This window comes from Ips typographus, unplaced genomic scaffold, assembly GCF_016097725.1.
Source record: "Ips typographus isolate SLU unplaced genomic scaffold, UJ_Ityp_2.0 IpsContig162, whole genome shotgun sequence".
NCBI lineage: Eukaryota > Metazoa > Arthropoda > Insecta > Coleoptera > Curculionidae > Ips > Ips typographus.
Window position 1 is genome coordinate 32,003 of NW_028098547.1, and position 14,751 is coordinate 46,753.

General features: G+C 37.0%; 2 protein-coding genes across 2 annotated transcripts; one reads left to right on the plus strand and one right to left on the minus strand.

Moving 5' to 3' along the window:
- Window positions 1-1,185: 1,185 nt before the first annotated feature.
- LOC145739432 (uncharacterized) lies at window positions 1,186-4,257 on the minus strand. Its single transcript, XM_081994852.1, has one exon. It carries the CDS (start codon window positions 4,255-4,257, stop codon window positions 1,186-1,188), a length of 3,072 nt encoding a protein of 1,023 aa, XP_081850978.1.
- A 9,567-nt stretch (window positions 4,258-13,824) lies between these two features.
- LOC145739433 (uncharacterized) lies at window positions 13,825-14,418 on the plus strand. The gene is made up of 2 exons (XM_081994854.1): window positions 13,825-13,935; window positions 14,059-14,418. Exon 2 carries the CDS (start codon window positions 14,059-14,061, stop codon window positions 14,416-14,418), a length of 360 nt encoding a protein of 119 aa, XP_081850980.1. The 5' UTR covers window positions 13,825-13,935.
- Window positions 14,419-14,751: the final 333 nt, after the last annotated feature.

A 14,751-nucleotide genomic window follows, 5' to 3' on the forward strand; every position in this document is an offset into this window, starting at 1 on the left:
TGCAGGCTTGAATTTAAAACAGCGGAGGCATTTTCTGGTAACAGACCGGGATAGGTTTCGTCCCGCTAAGCGCCAAATTTTTTCACGGACACTTGACAATAGCAATTGAGGACCCGGATGTAATAGATACTTATGTTCATGTTCGAAAATTAATCTGGTAAATGAATGACGCGAATCTAGTATTAATGGGTGCTTTTTCTCTACCGGAAATTCTGAATGGTTTAAGCGCCCTCCCACTCTTAATAAACCATTCTGGTCCAAAAAGGGTGTTAAACTACTTAATTTGTGGTTGACAGGTAAGTTTTTATTATTTATCCTGACAATTTCTTCAGAAAAGCTCTGAGCTTGGGCAGCTTTAATGAGGTGTGTCCAAGCTCGACGCAATTCAGACAGCGTGAGGGTACCCGTTTTTCTATTTGCTACCGCAGTGAGGCAATTATCCTTAAATCTTAATAAATATGCGGCTACTCGCTGTAAACGCAAAAGAGAAGAGAAACGGTTAAAGGGAAAATCGTTTTGGTACAATGGGGCTCTGACCGCTATCAAAACGTGCTGGGGTCTTAATTCTAGTATTACTTCATTAATCGTCGAAGTAACAGGCCACTCAGTTTCGTGTTTTGCAAGCCAGTCTGGACCGTGCCACCATAAATGTGAACTCAAAATTTTATTGGGTAACAACCCTCTCGATACAAGATCAGCGGGATTGTCACTACTTGGAACGTGTCGCCAGTTGTACTGCTCTGTTAACCCTTGAATTTCGGCTACACGATTACCAACAAATATTTTTAAAACGTTTGGGCTAGCTTTCAACCAGGCTAAGACAATTGCCGAATCGCTCCAAAGTACACACTGTTCAAGATTGCATTTTAAAGAATCAACTACCCTGCCTACCAATCTGGCCAGCAAGAGGGCTCCACATAACTCGAGCTTAGGGATGGTCAATGATTTTACTGGAGAGACTTTAGATTTTGCACATAGAAGTGATATTTTTACATCGCCCAAATGATTAGTGGAACGCAAATACACACACGCCCCGTATGCTTTCTCGGACGCGTCAGAAACCCATGCAACTGAACCCTAACCGAATTATGAAATATTGCATGTCGTTCGACCTTTAACGAATTTAGTAGCGACAACTCATTACAAAATTCACTCCATTCTTGAGCCATAGGCTGGGGCAAAGCGTCATCCCAAGATAGCTTGCATGCCCATAAACGTTGCATAAATATTTTGCTGAGCACAATACAAGGGCTGAGAATACGGGTCAAAGATGCTCGCTATAAGTGATAGCACATTTCTTTTGGTGTATCTTTGCTGATTAGGTGGATTTCTAATTTCATAAAGTAATGAATCGTCGCTCCATGACCAAATTAAACCTAGGACTTTAGAAGTTTCATCAGAAGCAAACTGTAATACTTCACCAGAAATATCCACATCATTGATGTGCTGCAAGATGTGTGGCCTATTTGAGTGCCATTTTCTGAGCTCAAAACAGCCACTTCTTAGCATCTTAGACACACCGCGACAGACATGTTGTAATTCCTCTATCGAATCTGATCCTGTCAAAAGATCATCGACGTAGAAATCATGACGGATTACGCTTGCTATTAAAGGGTCAGATTCATCGCACTCGCTCGCTAATTCGAATAAGCACCGAATGGCTAAATAACTAGCGCTTGCTTGGCCATATGTCACGGTATTGAGCTCGTATGTTCTTAAGTTCTCATCGGAATTTGACCTCCAAAAAATTCTTTGGAGTTTTCTTTGAGCCGGTTCTATAAGCACCTGCCGGTACATTTTTGCGACATCAGCGGATACTACGTATTCGTGTTTTCTAAATCGCATGAGGATGGCAAATAAATCATCCTGTAACACGGGCCCGACTCTTTGGATATTGTTCAACGATAAACCATTGGTGGTAGCGGCAGAAGCGTCAAAAACCACGCGTAATTTGGTAGTTAAGCTAGACTCTCGGAGAACACCGTGATGAGGCATATAATACTCAGAGTTACTTGATTGATTGTTGTCTACATTTTGAACTTCAGACATGTGACCTAGCTGAGCGTATTCGGTCATGAAATCGACGTAGTATTGTTTGAAAGACGGATTTTTATTTAACTTGCGCTCAATGGCAAAAAATCTCTTTTCTGCCATAGTTTTTGACTCTCCTAAACTTTCAACCGGTTGTTTCAATGGTAACGTTACCACAAAACGCCCGCTAGATTCTCGACGAGTGGTTTTATTAAAAATATTTTCAGTTTCAATTTCATCTTGAGATAGAATTTTTGAAGTACTTGTCTCTTCAATCTCCCAAAATTTGGCCAATAACTGGTCAATTTCAATTTTTGACGTATTACAACTAACGCTATTAGACATTTTAGTAGACTTGTTATTTGATGGCAAACACCCCGTCAGAATCCAACCTAACTCCGTTTCTCGTAGAGATGGTAAGCCTTTTCCTAGAGCTACAGTTTGATGACGCAAAACATCCCAGAATAAATCTGCTCCAATCAAAATGTCAACAGGACCGGAATCGAGAGCGTTTGGATCTGCAAGCTTTAAATTTGAAGGAATTCTTAAGTCTTGAAGGCAATAAGTATGACCTCGAGAAATGCTAGTGACTTCGGGAAGAATGTAACACGTCAAAGTAGCGTTAAAATTGTTGTAAAGTGAATAAAACTGAACGGAGCATTTACTCGCGATGCTAGACTCGCGGTTGCCTAAGCCAAATACGGACAATTTAATTTTATTTTCTTTCAAACCTAAACGTTGAACTAAATCTGAGGAAATAAATGATGACTGTGAACCGCTATCCAATAATGCACGGGCGTAAATTATTTTGTTAGACTGGGTAACAAATTTTATTCTAGCTGTCGACAAAAGTACGAAATTGGAGTAGCACCCCACAGAATTGGACCGGTTGCTTGTCGCGGAAGTCACATGTTCAATATTTTGACCAGAGCTGTCAACGTTATGATTGTCACCTTGAAAATTCGTTTGCTCGTCGTTAGTTAGTTTTTTGTCTGTATGCAAAAGTGTATTATGGTAAGATTTACATTTTCGACAAGGACCCATCTTACATTGCTTGCCGGGATGGTTATCGCGTAGACAATTTCGACATAATTTTCTAGTTTTTACGAAATTAAGTTTTTCCGTGAATGGTAATTGCAAAAATTTGTCACATGAATAAATGGCATGCTCATTATTGCAAAAATAACACGCTAGCCTGCCGCCAACGCAACTAGTTTGTCTAGTAAAGTTAGAATAATCCCTACCTTGTTTACCTTTTTCTTTGGAAATAGTAGGACCTGCCCTTTGTTCAATTGTTTCCAATATGTTAGCCTTATCCGTCAAAAATGCGATAAAATCAGACAAAGTGGGGGAGGAATTTTGAATAGAAAATCTTTCCCAGTCCATTGCTGTTTTAGAGTCCAGCTTTGAACTGAGCAAAAATATTAATAGCGAATCCCAGTTGCTTGTATCTTGCCCTAATTGTTTTATTGAACTCAAATGTTTTGAGAATTGATCAATAAAGCTTCTAATTTTACTTGAAATTTCTTTGTTGATACCTTCTAAAGAGAAAATTGCTTTGATGTGATTGTGTATCAACAATTTAGAATTGTTAAATCGACTTTTTAAGGCTTGCCATGCAATGGTGTAACCATTTTCTGAAAACTCGACAGATTTTATTACTTCTTGAGCTTTGCCCTCTAAAGAAGCTCTTAAATAGTGGAATTTTTGAATGCTAGACAAATCATCATTCGAATTGATTAAAGATTCAAACGTATCGCGGAATTCCAACCAACCTTCGAAAGAGCCGTTGAAACTGGGTAATGGAATGTCTGGCAACTTGACTGCCATTCTAACTTGACCAACGTTTTTGTTATTACTTTCGGTGCTATGATGATTTGATTGCTGGGTTGCTTGTAATAATACAGAAGACTGATTGCTTTCTAGCTCAGCCGGCAATAATGTTCTTGCCGTGGCTACATTTTCAAAATAAAGATCTTCAAATTGAGAGCGTTTTTCATATTGCGCCTCTAACTGTTCGTCCTCAACTAGATTCTCAATTTCGCATTGAATATCGCAAAATTGAGAATATATTTCTTCAATTTTTAATAGCCTTTCACGTAAATTTGTTGCTTGAATGGCAGATAATGGTTGATTGCTTTGCTTGCAGGTATCGACAAATTTTATAAAGCTAGTTAAAGTGGCCTTCAGTGAGCCTCTTTTTCTATTTAAAACAGAATCAACCATTATGAACTTGTAATAAAGCACGTATTAAACAAATTGCAAAGATAAACTGAGATTAAAACGAAACAAGTAATTTCAGGAATGAAACAACTCTGAATTTTATCAACTGGACTAGTAAAAAGGATACGACCCACCGTACTCCGCCGTATAAATGACATAGGCACTGCTGCTTTCTAGGGTGAATTGACTGGCGCCGTCCCGCTGCTAGACTCCGCTACACTTGACGACGAAAATGGCGGACACGGCCGACTTCTAGTTCCTTGAAATGCTGGCAAATCTTCTTGTTTCTATGCGGCTCGATTGGACCATGTTATGAAACTCGTGGACTGTAGTTTTTCTAGTATTTATTTTGAACACAACGCATTAAAATTTACAGAACAATTTATAAAACGTAAAAACATAATTATAAAAGGTTTAACTAGACTTGACTGATGACTGCTTGCGTTCGAGTTTTTCTCTCGAATCGTCGACCGTCTTCCGTCTCAGTCTCTCGTCTCTTTCCCGGGGTGGGGAGGACACGCGCACAAACACAACGTTGCCGCACTGTGCACTTAAGTCTATTAACGCCGGAACAGTAACCAAGATAAAAATTTAGAAGCAAATATGTCGCAAGCATTTAACTCTGAATATCTCAAATGTGTTCCTGTTTTCGATGGAAACCCGAACGATCTGAATAGATACTTAGCAGTTTGTGAAGCCATTATAAATGAATTCTATGATAATACAAATCCCGGAAGCTTTAAAAATGTCTATCTGCTAAATTCGTTAATTTCGAAACTACAAGGAAATGCTAAGTTAGTTATTAATATACAAAACGTAGCTACTTGGTATGATGTAAAAAGTACATTGACTCGAAGTTTTGCAGACCAAAGAGACGAAAGCTGTCTGAATCGCGATCTTGTTATGATGAGGCAAAATCCTCATGAACCTCCTCAACAATTTTACGATAGAATTTTAAATATTTTGAACTTACTGTGTGCATACATTGATCTTCATGAAACTACTGGTTTAGCTAAACAATTAAAACGAGATCTATATCAAAATCTGGCTCTTAAGACATTCCTTTCTGGATTAAGAGAACCGCTAGAGACAACATTAAGATGTATGAAACCTGTTTCTCTTAGCGAAGCTTTACAGTACGTGTTGGCCGAAGATAATGCTCATTATTTTCAAAATCCATCCTTCAAACCACCTATTAAGAATTCCTTTGGACCAAATGCTCAAAATATGACACCAGCACGCCCACACATAAAGCAAAATCAACCAATTCAAAGACACAGTAGTTTCCCAATGAACTTTCCTTTTAATAATGGAAATAATTTTAACAGAATACAAAATTCATTTCCCACTGGTCCAATTCCAATTCAACCCAGACCTCCAATGAGGCCTCAAAGATATTTTACTAATTTTCAAGTATTTGGCTCACCAAGACCTCAAAATTCCAATTCAATTCGTAATACAAATGTGTTTAAACCTAATCCAAATAGACAACTTGACAAACCAACTCCAATGAGTTTATACACTAGAAATAGTTATTCAACCAATCGTTTTCCACGTTTTCCTCAACCTTCCACTTCTTATAACCCACCTGCAAACCAGAATTTTATTTCTGAGGAGTTTTTCATTTAATTTCAACAGCTCAAATGCAAGTGAATTAGCTTACATTGTTTTTCCTGAGTATAATATTAGAGTGCTCATTGATTCCGGCTCAACAAAGTCATTCATTGACCCTGAAATTGCATTTAGGTTTTTTCCAAATTCTATAGTAAACGATCCATTTATTGTATCAACAGTTTTCAATCAATCTCAGAATGATTACAGTGCAATAATACCTGCATCTAAAATTTTCAATCTACCAGAAAATTTTAAATTGAAATTTTATCTATTTAAATTTCATGAATTATTTAATGGACTTATTGGTTTAGACATCCTCAAACAGTTAAAAGCTAATGTCGATTTTGAAAGCAGTTTCTTAACAACTCCTTATACTAAAATAAAAATATCATATCATAAACTAAAAAATTCCCAAAATTTAATAACTGTGTCGCCTCGAACTGAACAGGTTATTAAAATTCGAACTTCAATAAAAAACGGCGAAATAATTATACCTTACCAAAATTTTGATAACAATTGTGAAATTCCAGAAAGTCTCAGTCTGGATCATTTAAATCCTGAAGAAAAGTCAAAAATTTCTAAATTAATTTGTGAATATTCAGACATTTTCTATCGCGAAAATACTCCATTAACTTTTACGAGTAAAATCAAACATAAAATTCGTACTACTGATGAGATACCAATATACACAAAGTCCTATCGATATCCCTTCATACCTAGAGCCGAAGTTGAGAGACAGATAAAACAAATGCTTGATCAAAATATCATCAGACCGAGTAATTCTCCGTGGTCCTCACCTATTTGGGTAGTACCGAAAAAGTTAAACGCTTCGGGAACACAAAAATGGAGAGTTGTTGTTGATTACCGCGGTTTAAATCAGAAAACCATTGATGATAAGTATCCCCTACCTAACATCAATGATCTTCTCGATAAGCTCGGAAAATGTCAATATTTTTCGACACTTGATTTGGCGAGTGGTTTTCAACAAATCGAGATGGATCAAGACGATATTGAAAAAACAGCCTTCAGCACTGATCAAGGTCATTATGAATATACACGCATGCCATTTGGTTCGAAGAATGCCCCCGCTACCTTCCAGCGAGTAATGGACAACATACTTCGTGGTCTCCAGAATGAAAAATGTGCCGTATATCTAGATGATATAATTATTTATTCTACATCCTTACAAGAACACATCGAAAAATTAAAATCAGTTTTCGATCGTTTACGCGAATCCAATTTTAAAATCCAACTAGACAAATCAGAGTTTCTGAAAAAGGAAGTCGCCTATCTAGGACACATCGTTACCCCAGAAGGAGTGAAACCTAACCCAAACAAAGTAGAAGCTATCAAAAAATATCCCATACCAAAAACTACAAAACAAATAAAAGCATTTCTCGGACTTTTAGGATATTACAGACGTTTTATAAATAATTTTGCTAAATTAACAAAGCCTTTGACAAAGTGTTTAAAAAGGGGTGCAAAAATCGAGCATAACACCGAATTTATAGAATGTTTTGAAAAATGTAAATCCTTGCTGACCAATGAACCTATACTAAAATACCCTGATTTTACTAAAACATTTAACTTGACCACCGACGCAAGTAACGTTGCAATTGGCGCTGTTCTATCACAAGGCAAGATAGGGCAAGATCTCCCTGTAGCTTATGCGTCGCGCACGCTCAATGATTCGGAACAAAATTATTCTGTTATAGAAAAGGAATTGTTAGCCATTGTATGGGCTACGAAATATTTTAGACCTTACATTTTCGGACGTAAATTTAATATCATCACTGACCATAAACCGCTTCAGTGGCTTTTTTCTCTAAAAGATCCAAATTCTAAACTTCTTCGTTGGAGAATCAAATTGGAAGAGTATGACTATAATATTATGTACAAAAAAGGTAAACTTAATAGTAATGCCGATGCTCTTTCAAGAATAGAAATCCACGCCAATGAAACTCATCATTTATTAGATAACACTGGTACTAATAATTTGGATAAAGACCAACCGCAACAAAATAATTCTGAAATAGATCAAATCATTCAAGACGCTTTAAAAACACATTTTCCAGACGAGACTGACAACGTATCACTTATCGTACATACGGACAACGACAGTATAGAATCCCGAGTTAATGAACCCACAGTACCTTCAGTTACGCAAGAAAATTAACAACCAGCTGATGACGATGACGTCACGATGCATTCAAACCTTGAAAATCCTGTAGTAGGTATACCCGTGAGTAACACTGCAGTTAACTTTGGTCAAAATCAAATTATTTTCAGTTTAGTATCACATTCTCCAGCAAATCCCAAAATTACAATTTTGTTTGAAAAGAAAAAGAGAATACATGTTCAATTATCGGAAAACAACTTTGAAATTGATGTTGTAAATTTTGTCAAGGAATATGTATTACCAGGTGTTCAATATTACATTTATTTTGAAAACCCTGATATATACGAGAAATTTTCAGCCACAATTCAAAAATATTTTAAATGGCCGTCCATTAAACTTTTAAGATGTCTTAAAAAAACTAATTGATGTAACCGATAAAACGAGTATTAAGGAAATAATTAAAAATTACCACGAAGGAAAAACGAACCACCGAGGTATTGATGAAACATACCAACGTGTTAAAACAAAATATTATTGCGAAAGGAAGGAAATGACAAACAGTCTTCTCCACAATACTTTTATTATGACCTTAGATGGTAAGGTCTGCTCAACAAGTTTCGGTCACATAAATGACCATCTTCAGGAGCTTAAATCGATCGATCAATGTGACTACTGTCTTTTTACAAGGGGAGAGACAGAGAGACCCATGTTATAACGAATTAGTGACTATAACATAGTTAAGTAGGTGAACAATGCTCATTATGGAGAAAAAACTAACTATAGCACATTAAATTAAAATTAAACAAAAAACTTAAACTAGACCCATTTAGGGCTGGGTGAGACCCTAGGGGGAAAAAAAGATCTTAAAACTCGTGCACCATCCACTGAAGAGGCGATCAAACAAGTTGATGTTGATCACCTGTTTGATCGCCTCTTCAGTGGATGGTGCACGAGTTTTAAGATCTTTTTTTCCCCCTAGGGTCTCACCCAGCCCTAAATGGGTCTAGTTTAAGTTTTTTGTTTAATTTTAATTTAATGTGCTATAGTTAGTTTTTTCTCCATAATGAGCATTGTTCACCTACTTAACTATGTTATAGTCACTAATTCGTTATAACATGGGTCTCTCTGTCTCTCCCCTTGTAAAAAGACAGTAGTCACATTGATCGATCGATTTAAGCTCCTGAAGATGGTCATTTATGTGACCGAAACTTGTTGAGCAGACCTTACCATCTAAGGTCATAATAAAAGTATTGTGGAGAAGACTGTTTGTCATTTCCTTCCTTTCGTACTCTTGCGACTCCACTGAAAGAATATGGACTACTACTTCTTTCCCAAAATATTATTGGCCCAATACCAAAGACGCTATACAAAGTTTCATTAATTATTGCGATATTTGCCAACAAAGCAAATATAAGCGTAATCCAATCAAAATAAAAATGAATTTAACACCAACAGCCAGTAAACCCTTCGAAATTGTACATCTTGACACTTTTACTTTGGAACAATCTAAATTTTTGACAATCATTGATAGTTTTTCCAAATATGCGCAAGCCTATTTCCTAAATTCAACCACAGAAATAACGGACAACTTGATTCAATTTTTCTCTCATCATGGCATTCCAAAACAAATCATCATAGATAATGGAACCGAGTTTAAAAATTCAGTTGTGACCGAACTTCTCGAGTTACACAAAATCAAAATCCATTTTATTTCACCATACCACCCTCAGTCAAATGGACAAATAGAAAGATTTCATAGTACTATTATCGAACATATCCGTTTACTTAACACTCAAGGTTTTGCTAAAATATCAGTTAGAATGAAAATGCTTTACGCTATTTTATCATATAATCATTCAATACATTCTTCAACGCAATTAAAACCTATCGACGTTGTCAATGGTCATATTTGTAATGACGACCCATTTAATCTTGAAATAGATAAAATTCTAGTAAACGATTATATTAATGACCATAAAGAGAAAACAAAATTATTGTATTCAAAATTAATTCAGATCTCATGAATAATAAACAAAAACTCATTGAGAAAAGGAATGAAAAACGAGACGAGACTAATATTTTTCAACCTGATCAAAAGGTATACATTAAGAAACACATAAGACAAAAAGTGCTAATAAATATTCTAAACCTGTTAAATAAACTGGAACCAACCCTGTAAGAAAGGTAGTTTCTACCGAACGACAACCAAAGGTTCACATGGATAATTTAAGACGACCTCTGCAAAAAACATATTCATTCGACTAATTCTTGGTATTCAATTTCAGATTAACTGGAATTCTCGGATTTGAAGAAAAAATTGCCATCAAGAAACTTGATAACAATCCTGGAATAATTCCACTAAAACTAGGATCAGCAAGAGTAGAAAAATATTCCCACGAACTCATACATTTTTACGACTTGAATCCAATCATTGAAGAAATTAATAAACTTAAAAATGAATCACTAATACTTCAACAACTTGTAGAAACAAATGAAGATTATCAATTTGAGATTTCTAATTATCTAAAAATTCTTAAATTTGCCGAAAATAGAGTCGACACAAAACTTTCTGAAATTTTGCCTCAACCTCAAAGAACCAAACGAGGACTAATCAATACACTGGGATCGATTTTCAAATCAATCACAGGTAATTTAGATTATACTGTCACGTTTAATTTATGAGCCCTTCTGGATTCATTAATTAAACTGACTTACGACGTTAAACGTCGCGCCGGGATCTCAGTTTTAAGGATGGAATTAAACACTGAGTTTTCTATTAAACACTAAAATCTATTAAATACGGTATACTCAAATGGATGCACAATACGGTTGTAAACATACGGAAAGTTGACAATTAACAATTGTACTTACATAGTCATAGCTAAGGACTTAGCTATTCCTGGCAATGGCTTGGTCACTTCGCGTTTGAACAACTTTGGAGAACGGACTAATTAACTTGATCTTTTTCCGAGGAGAGTGGACATTTCGACTTCTCGGGTCAGCTGGTCGCACTACCGTTGATCGGTTCACACTTATCCTATACTGCTAAAATCGGCGTATTTTATACCCGATTGATCGGCTGACGCAGTTTGTTATTGTCGCTTGTTTTTCACATTTCTGCAAAGCAGGTGGTGGTAACTCATCACCGATACGGTGCACTCGGTGGATGACACACTCGGTGCAACGTGATGCGACCTTGCCTCGTGCGCTTAATATTTCGCAATCCTCGATGTTTTTTAAGTTAATCAGTCCATCTTTTCAATTAACGGATTTTCCATTCGTGACATATGCCTCCGCCCCAGAAAAACTGGTCCCCAGTTTTATATGAACAATAATAAAAACTTTAAACAATAGAAAAAACATATCGTTAACATAAATTCAAAAATGTACATGTGTACATACCAAGGTATTATGTTAAATGGTTAGTAGGTTTACATATGTGAGTATTTCATGGTACTCAGTTAAGTTTACAATCATGTCTTAATAATAAGTTAGTACTTATTCCAACAAGAAACCTAATATTCGGTTCCGGCAATGGCAGAACAAAAAAAATATTGCAACACTGAGAAAAGTTCAATAGAGGCTTAGTCCTATGAGCCAAACTTCGCATTTCACATCACTGAACACCATTGTGATCACTGTTCCATAAATATTTGTGGTGTGGGTCGATCAATGAATCGATGATTCGGCTAGCTTGGACCTTCGTATTAATGTACAGGCCCATCGGGAGTTCCAACAACAATAATGGCTCATCATAGTTCGCCTCTTTCTTACATAGCCCTCAGTGTTACATGAAATATAAGACAAAAGGTTAGTATGTGCTACTCAAGGCTTAATATACAATATTATGTCTTATAACAAAATTAATTTGAGCATCATTTGTAACCTTTATTTATTTGTTAGTATGTACGATCCATTTTCCATTAAAAAATAAAAAATGGAACGTGTGAAATTCATTTTCCAAATGCTGTAAAGCAAGGAATCCCGTGTATGCACCGCGTAATCACAATTAGTCATGTAAACAACGTCGAACTTTTATGTTAGTAGCTCGTCATCAACCAACAAGATTGTCGGAGCGTCGTGTCAGGAATACTCGCCTCTTCAGCGAAACATTTTTTATCACACCTATTAGTTCATGGCGCTAAAAAAATAATTGGATTAATTTCATGACTAGATTATACTCGCTATTTGGGGATAATATGACATCATACATTCCAAATTTTTTTTTGTTATTATTTTTTATATATCATCCACGTGTGTATATTATGCCTGTACTAACATATGTATATATATATAGCCATTAAAATACAAAACAATAATAAGGTAACTTAAATTAAATTGTAGACCTCATAGCTGCTGATAAGTAGCATATGGCCCCATGTCGTCAAACGGTTCTAATTGCGCGATATACGGCTGTGTTACCGCGTGTCTAAGAACTTCTTCAGTTTGTTGCTGAATAATGGCCCCTTCTTGTGCCCTGCGCCAGGTTTTCCGGATTCGGGCATAGTGCCGGATTGCGGTCGACCTGACTTGCGTGTGATTCAGGAGGTCCAAATGCACCTCCAGAAGATGTGCCAGCAGAACTGATTTCTGATGTCTCATCCTTTTCTTGTGTTTGGGGCACTACTGGTACCCGAAACTGATATGTCATATCATTTACATAAGCATGCGGATATGGCGGATGACCTGGTTGACTCAAAAATTGAGTTCTCCCGTACACACATGTAGCACAAGGACATCCTTGCACAAATACATTTTCCCATGCTCGCCAAAAATCCTCAGGTCGATATTGAGGTTGTTGGGGTGATATGCAAATTGCACAATCACATGTCGAAAACGGAGTACCCCCTTGACGTACTTTCTCGCTAAGTAGAAGTATGGTATACTCCGTGTGAATGATTTGAGTCCACAGGCCAAGTAGAGATTTTGTAATCCCTAACAATTGTATTGGTACCACTCGATCAAACTCTCCTTGCAGTTCCCACAAGTGGTACAGTGCCAATTTGTATAAATACAGTTTGGTGTTTATTTCGGTAACACACCTAATGTAAAACAAGAAATTCACAATCCATTCCATTTTTGGCACTTTCGCGAAACTTATAGGTTGACTTTACCCAAGTGTTACTTCACGACCGATTTCTAAAATGACACTGTAAATTGTTGTCCCATTCGGGTTTATTTAAACTAATCCAGTAATTAGTCATTATTCATAACTGCGCGTAGCGATGAATCAAATTTGTCTTATCGCTCGCGAATTAGTTGCTTTCTTCACCAAATGCATAAACAACTATATGGTCAAGGTGATTATTACACCGACAACATCATTACTTATCTTTATTCGTTTGTAGGTACCTACATTACAATAACGATATTCAATGTTTTTATTTCCATTACATGTAACCATTTTTTATCTCATAGGGAAAATTAAACTGATATCTGTTCTTGAATTTTAAGAATTTGCGCAATAAAAATTCAGACGCAGATAACAGAATAAAATCCTTGGGCCCTGTAAAAATAGGTACACAGCTCAATATGTGGAGCCGTACATTATAATTGTTACTTTGTTTAAACATTATGCTTAATTGCATTTTTGCATTTTATGCATTAATCGGTCTGCACTGAACAATGTCTGGTCTCATTAAGATATTATTCCGAACTGGCCAAATCAGCGAATCCCATGGGTTTAAGCATGGTGCACCATTTGACTGTTGGGAAAACATTTCTCTGATAACCTTAACATTTGACAAGTTCATCGTCTGGAAGTAATTTGCTAATTTTAGCATCCTGGCTTTCCGGTGGAGAGGGATCTGAATTGTATTTATACGGTTTTCTTATCACATTCCCCACAGTTCGTCATCTGACCCACACGAAACTTTACCTTCCTTTTTCGTGTGTGTTTTGTTAGTGCATTCACAGTATTTTTGTAGTGCATCGTGTCATTTTTGAAAGTAAGTATAAGTGGTTTTTTTTTTTTCCCCCTTTTTTTTATTCATCATTTCGATATATTTTTCCTTCCAAAGAAAAATTCTCTTTGTTTCGCTATCCAATGTTAACAATATCTTCCCTTTCAGATGGAACCTGGAAGTGAAGTCGCCACCGAAAAGGGCCGGGGCCGGGGCCGCGGTGCCGGTCTGATGGCCCTCTTGGCTGCCCAGCGGGCCCGACGCACCGTGGGTGCGGCCAGCCTCAAACTGGGGCCAGGAGTGGAAGCTGGTCCCTCTGCGGCCAGCGAGGCGGAGGCTCCCCCTCAAGTGGCAGGTGAGGTGGAGGCTCCTCCTGGGGTTCCAGCATCCCCAGAGGAAGACAGAACAGAGGAGGAAGGCGGCGTCAACGACGCCTCAATAGCGGTGGCGCCGCGTTTGGCTGTTGAAGCCATAGGCAGCAATGCCAAGACAGTGAACTTTTATTTTTTTTTAAAACAAAGAAAATAAATTATTAACCGAAATGCTTGTATTATTTTTGTTGCGGGGTTCCTTCTGGTGTCCATGGGTCATGGTAATGTAAAATTCTGCTTACATGGACCACTTCAGTCTTAGATTTTGGCGAAATGCCCTTTCGTATCTCATAGTCCACATCAGACATTTTCCGATTTATGTAATAAGGACCAAACCATCTAAGCAGTAATTTTTCACTTTTTCCTACTTTCCTGATAGGGGTGAAAACTTTTACTTGGTCCCCCACTTCAAATTCAACATGGCGGTGTTTACAATCATAACGTAATTTATCTATGTCTTGACGCCGTTTTATATTTTCAACTGCCAAAT

What these genes read in the sequence shown, in the direction of transcription:
- LOC145739432 (XM_081994852.1), bottom strand. Translation starts at nt 4,257, where the DNA reads ATGGTTGATTCTGTTTTAAATAGAAAAAGAGGCTCACTGAAGGCCACT.
- LOC145739433 (XM_081994854.1), top strand. Translation starts at nt 14,059, where the DNA reads ATGGAACCTGGAAGTGAAGTCGCCACCGAAAAGGGCCGGGGCCGGGGC.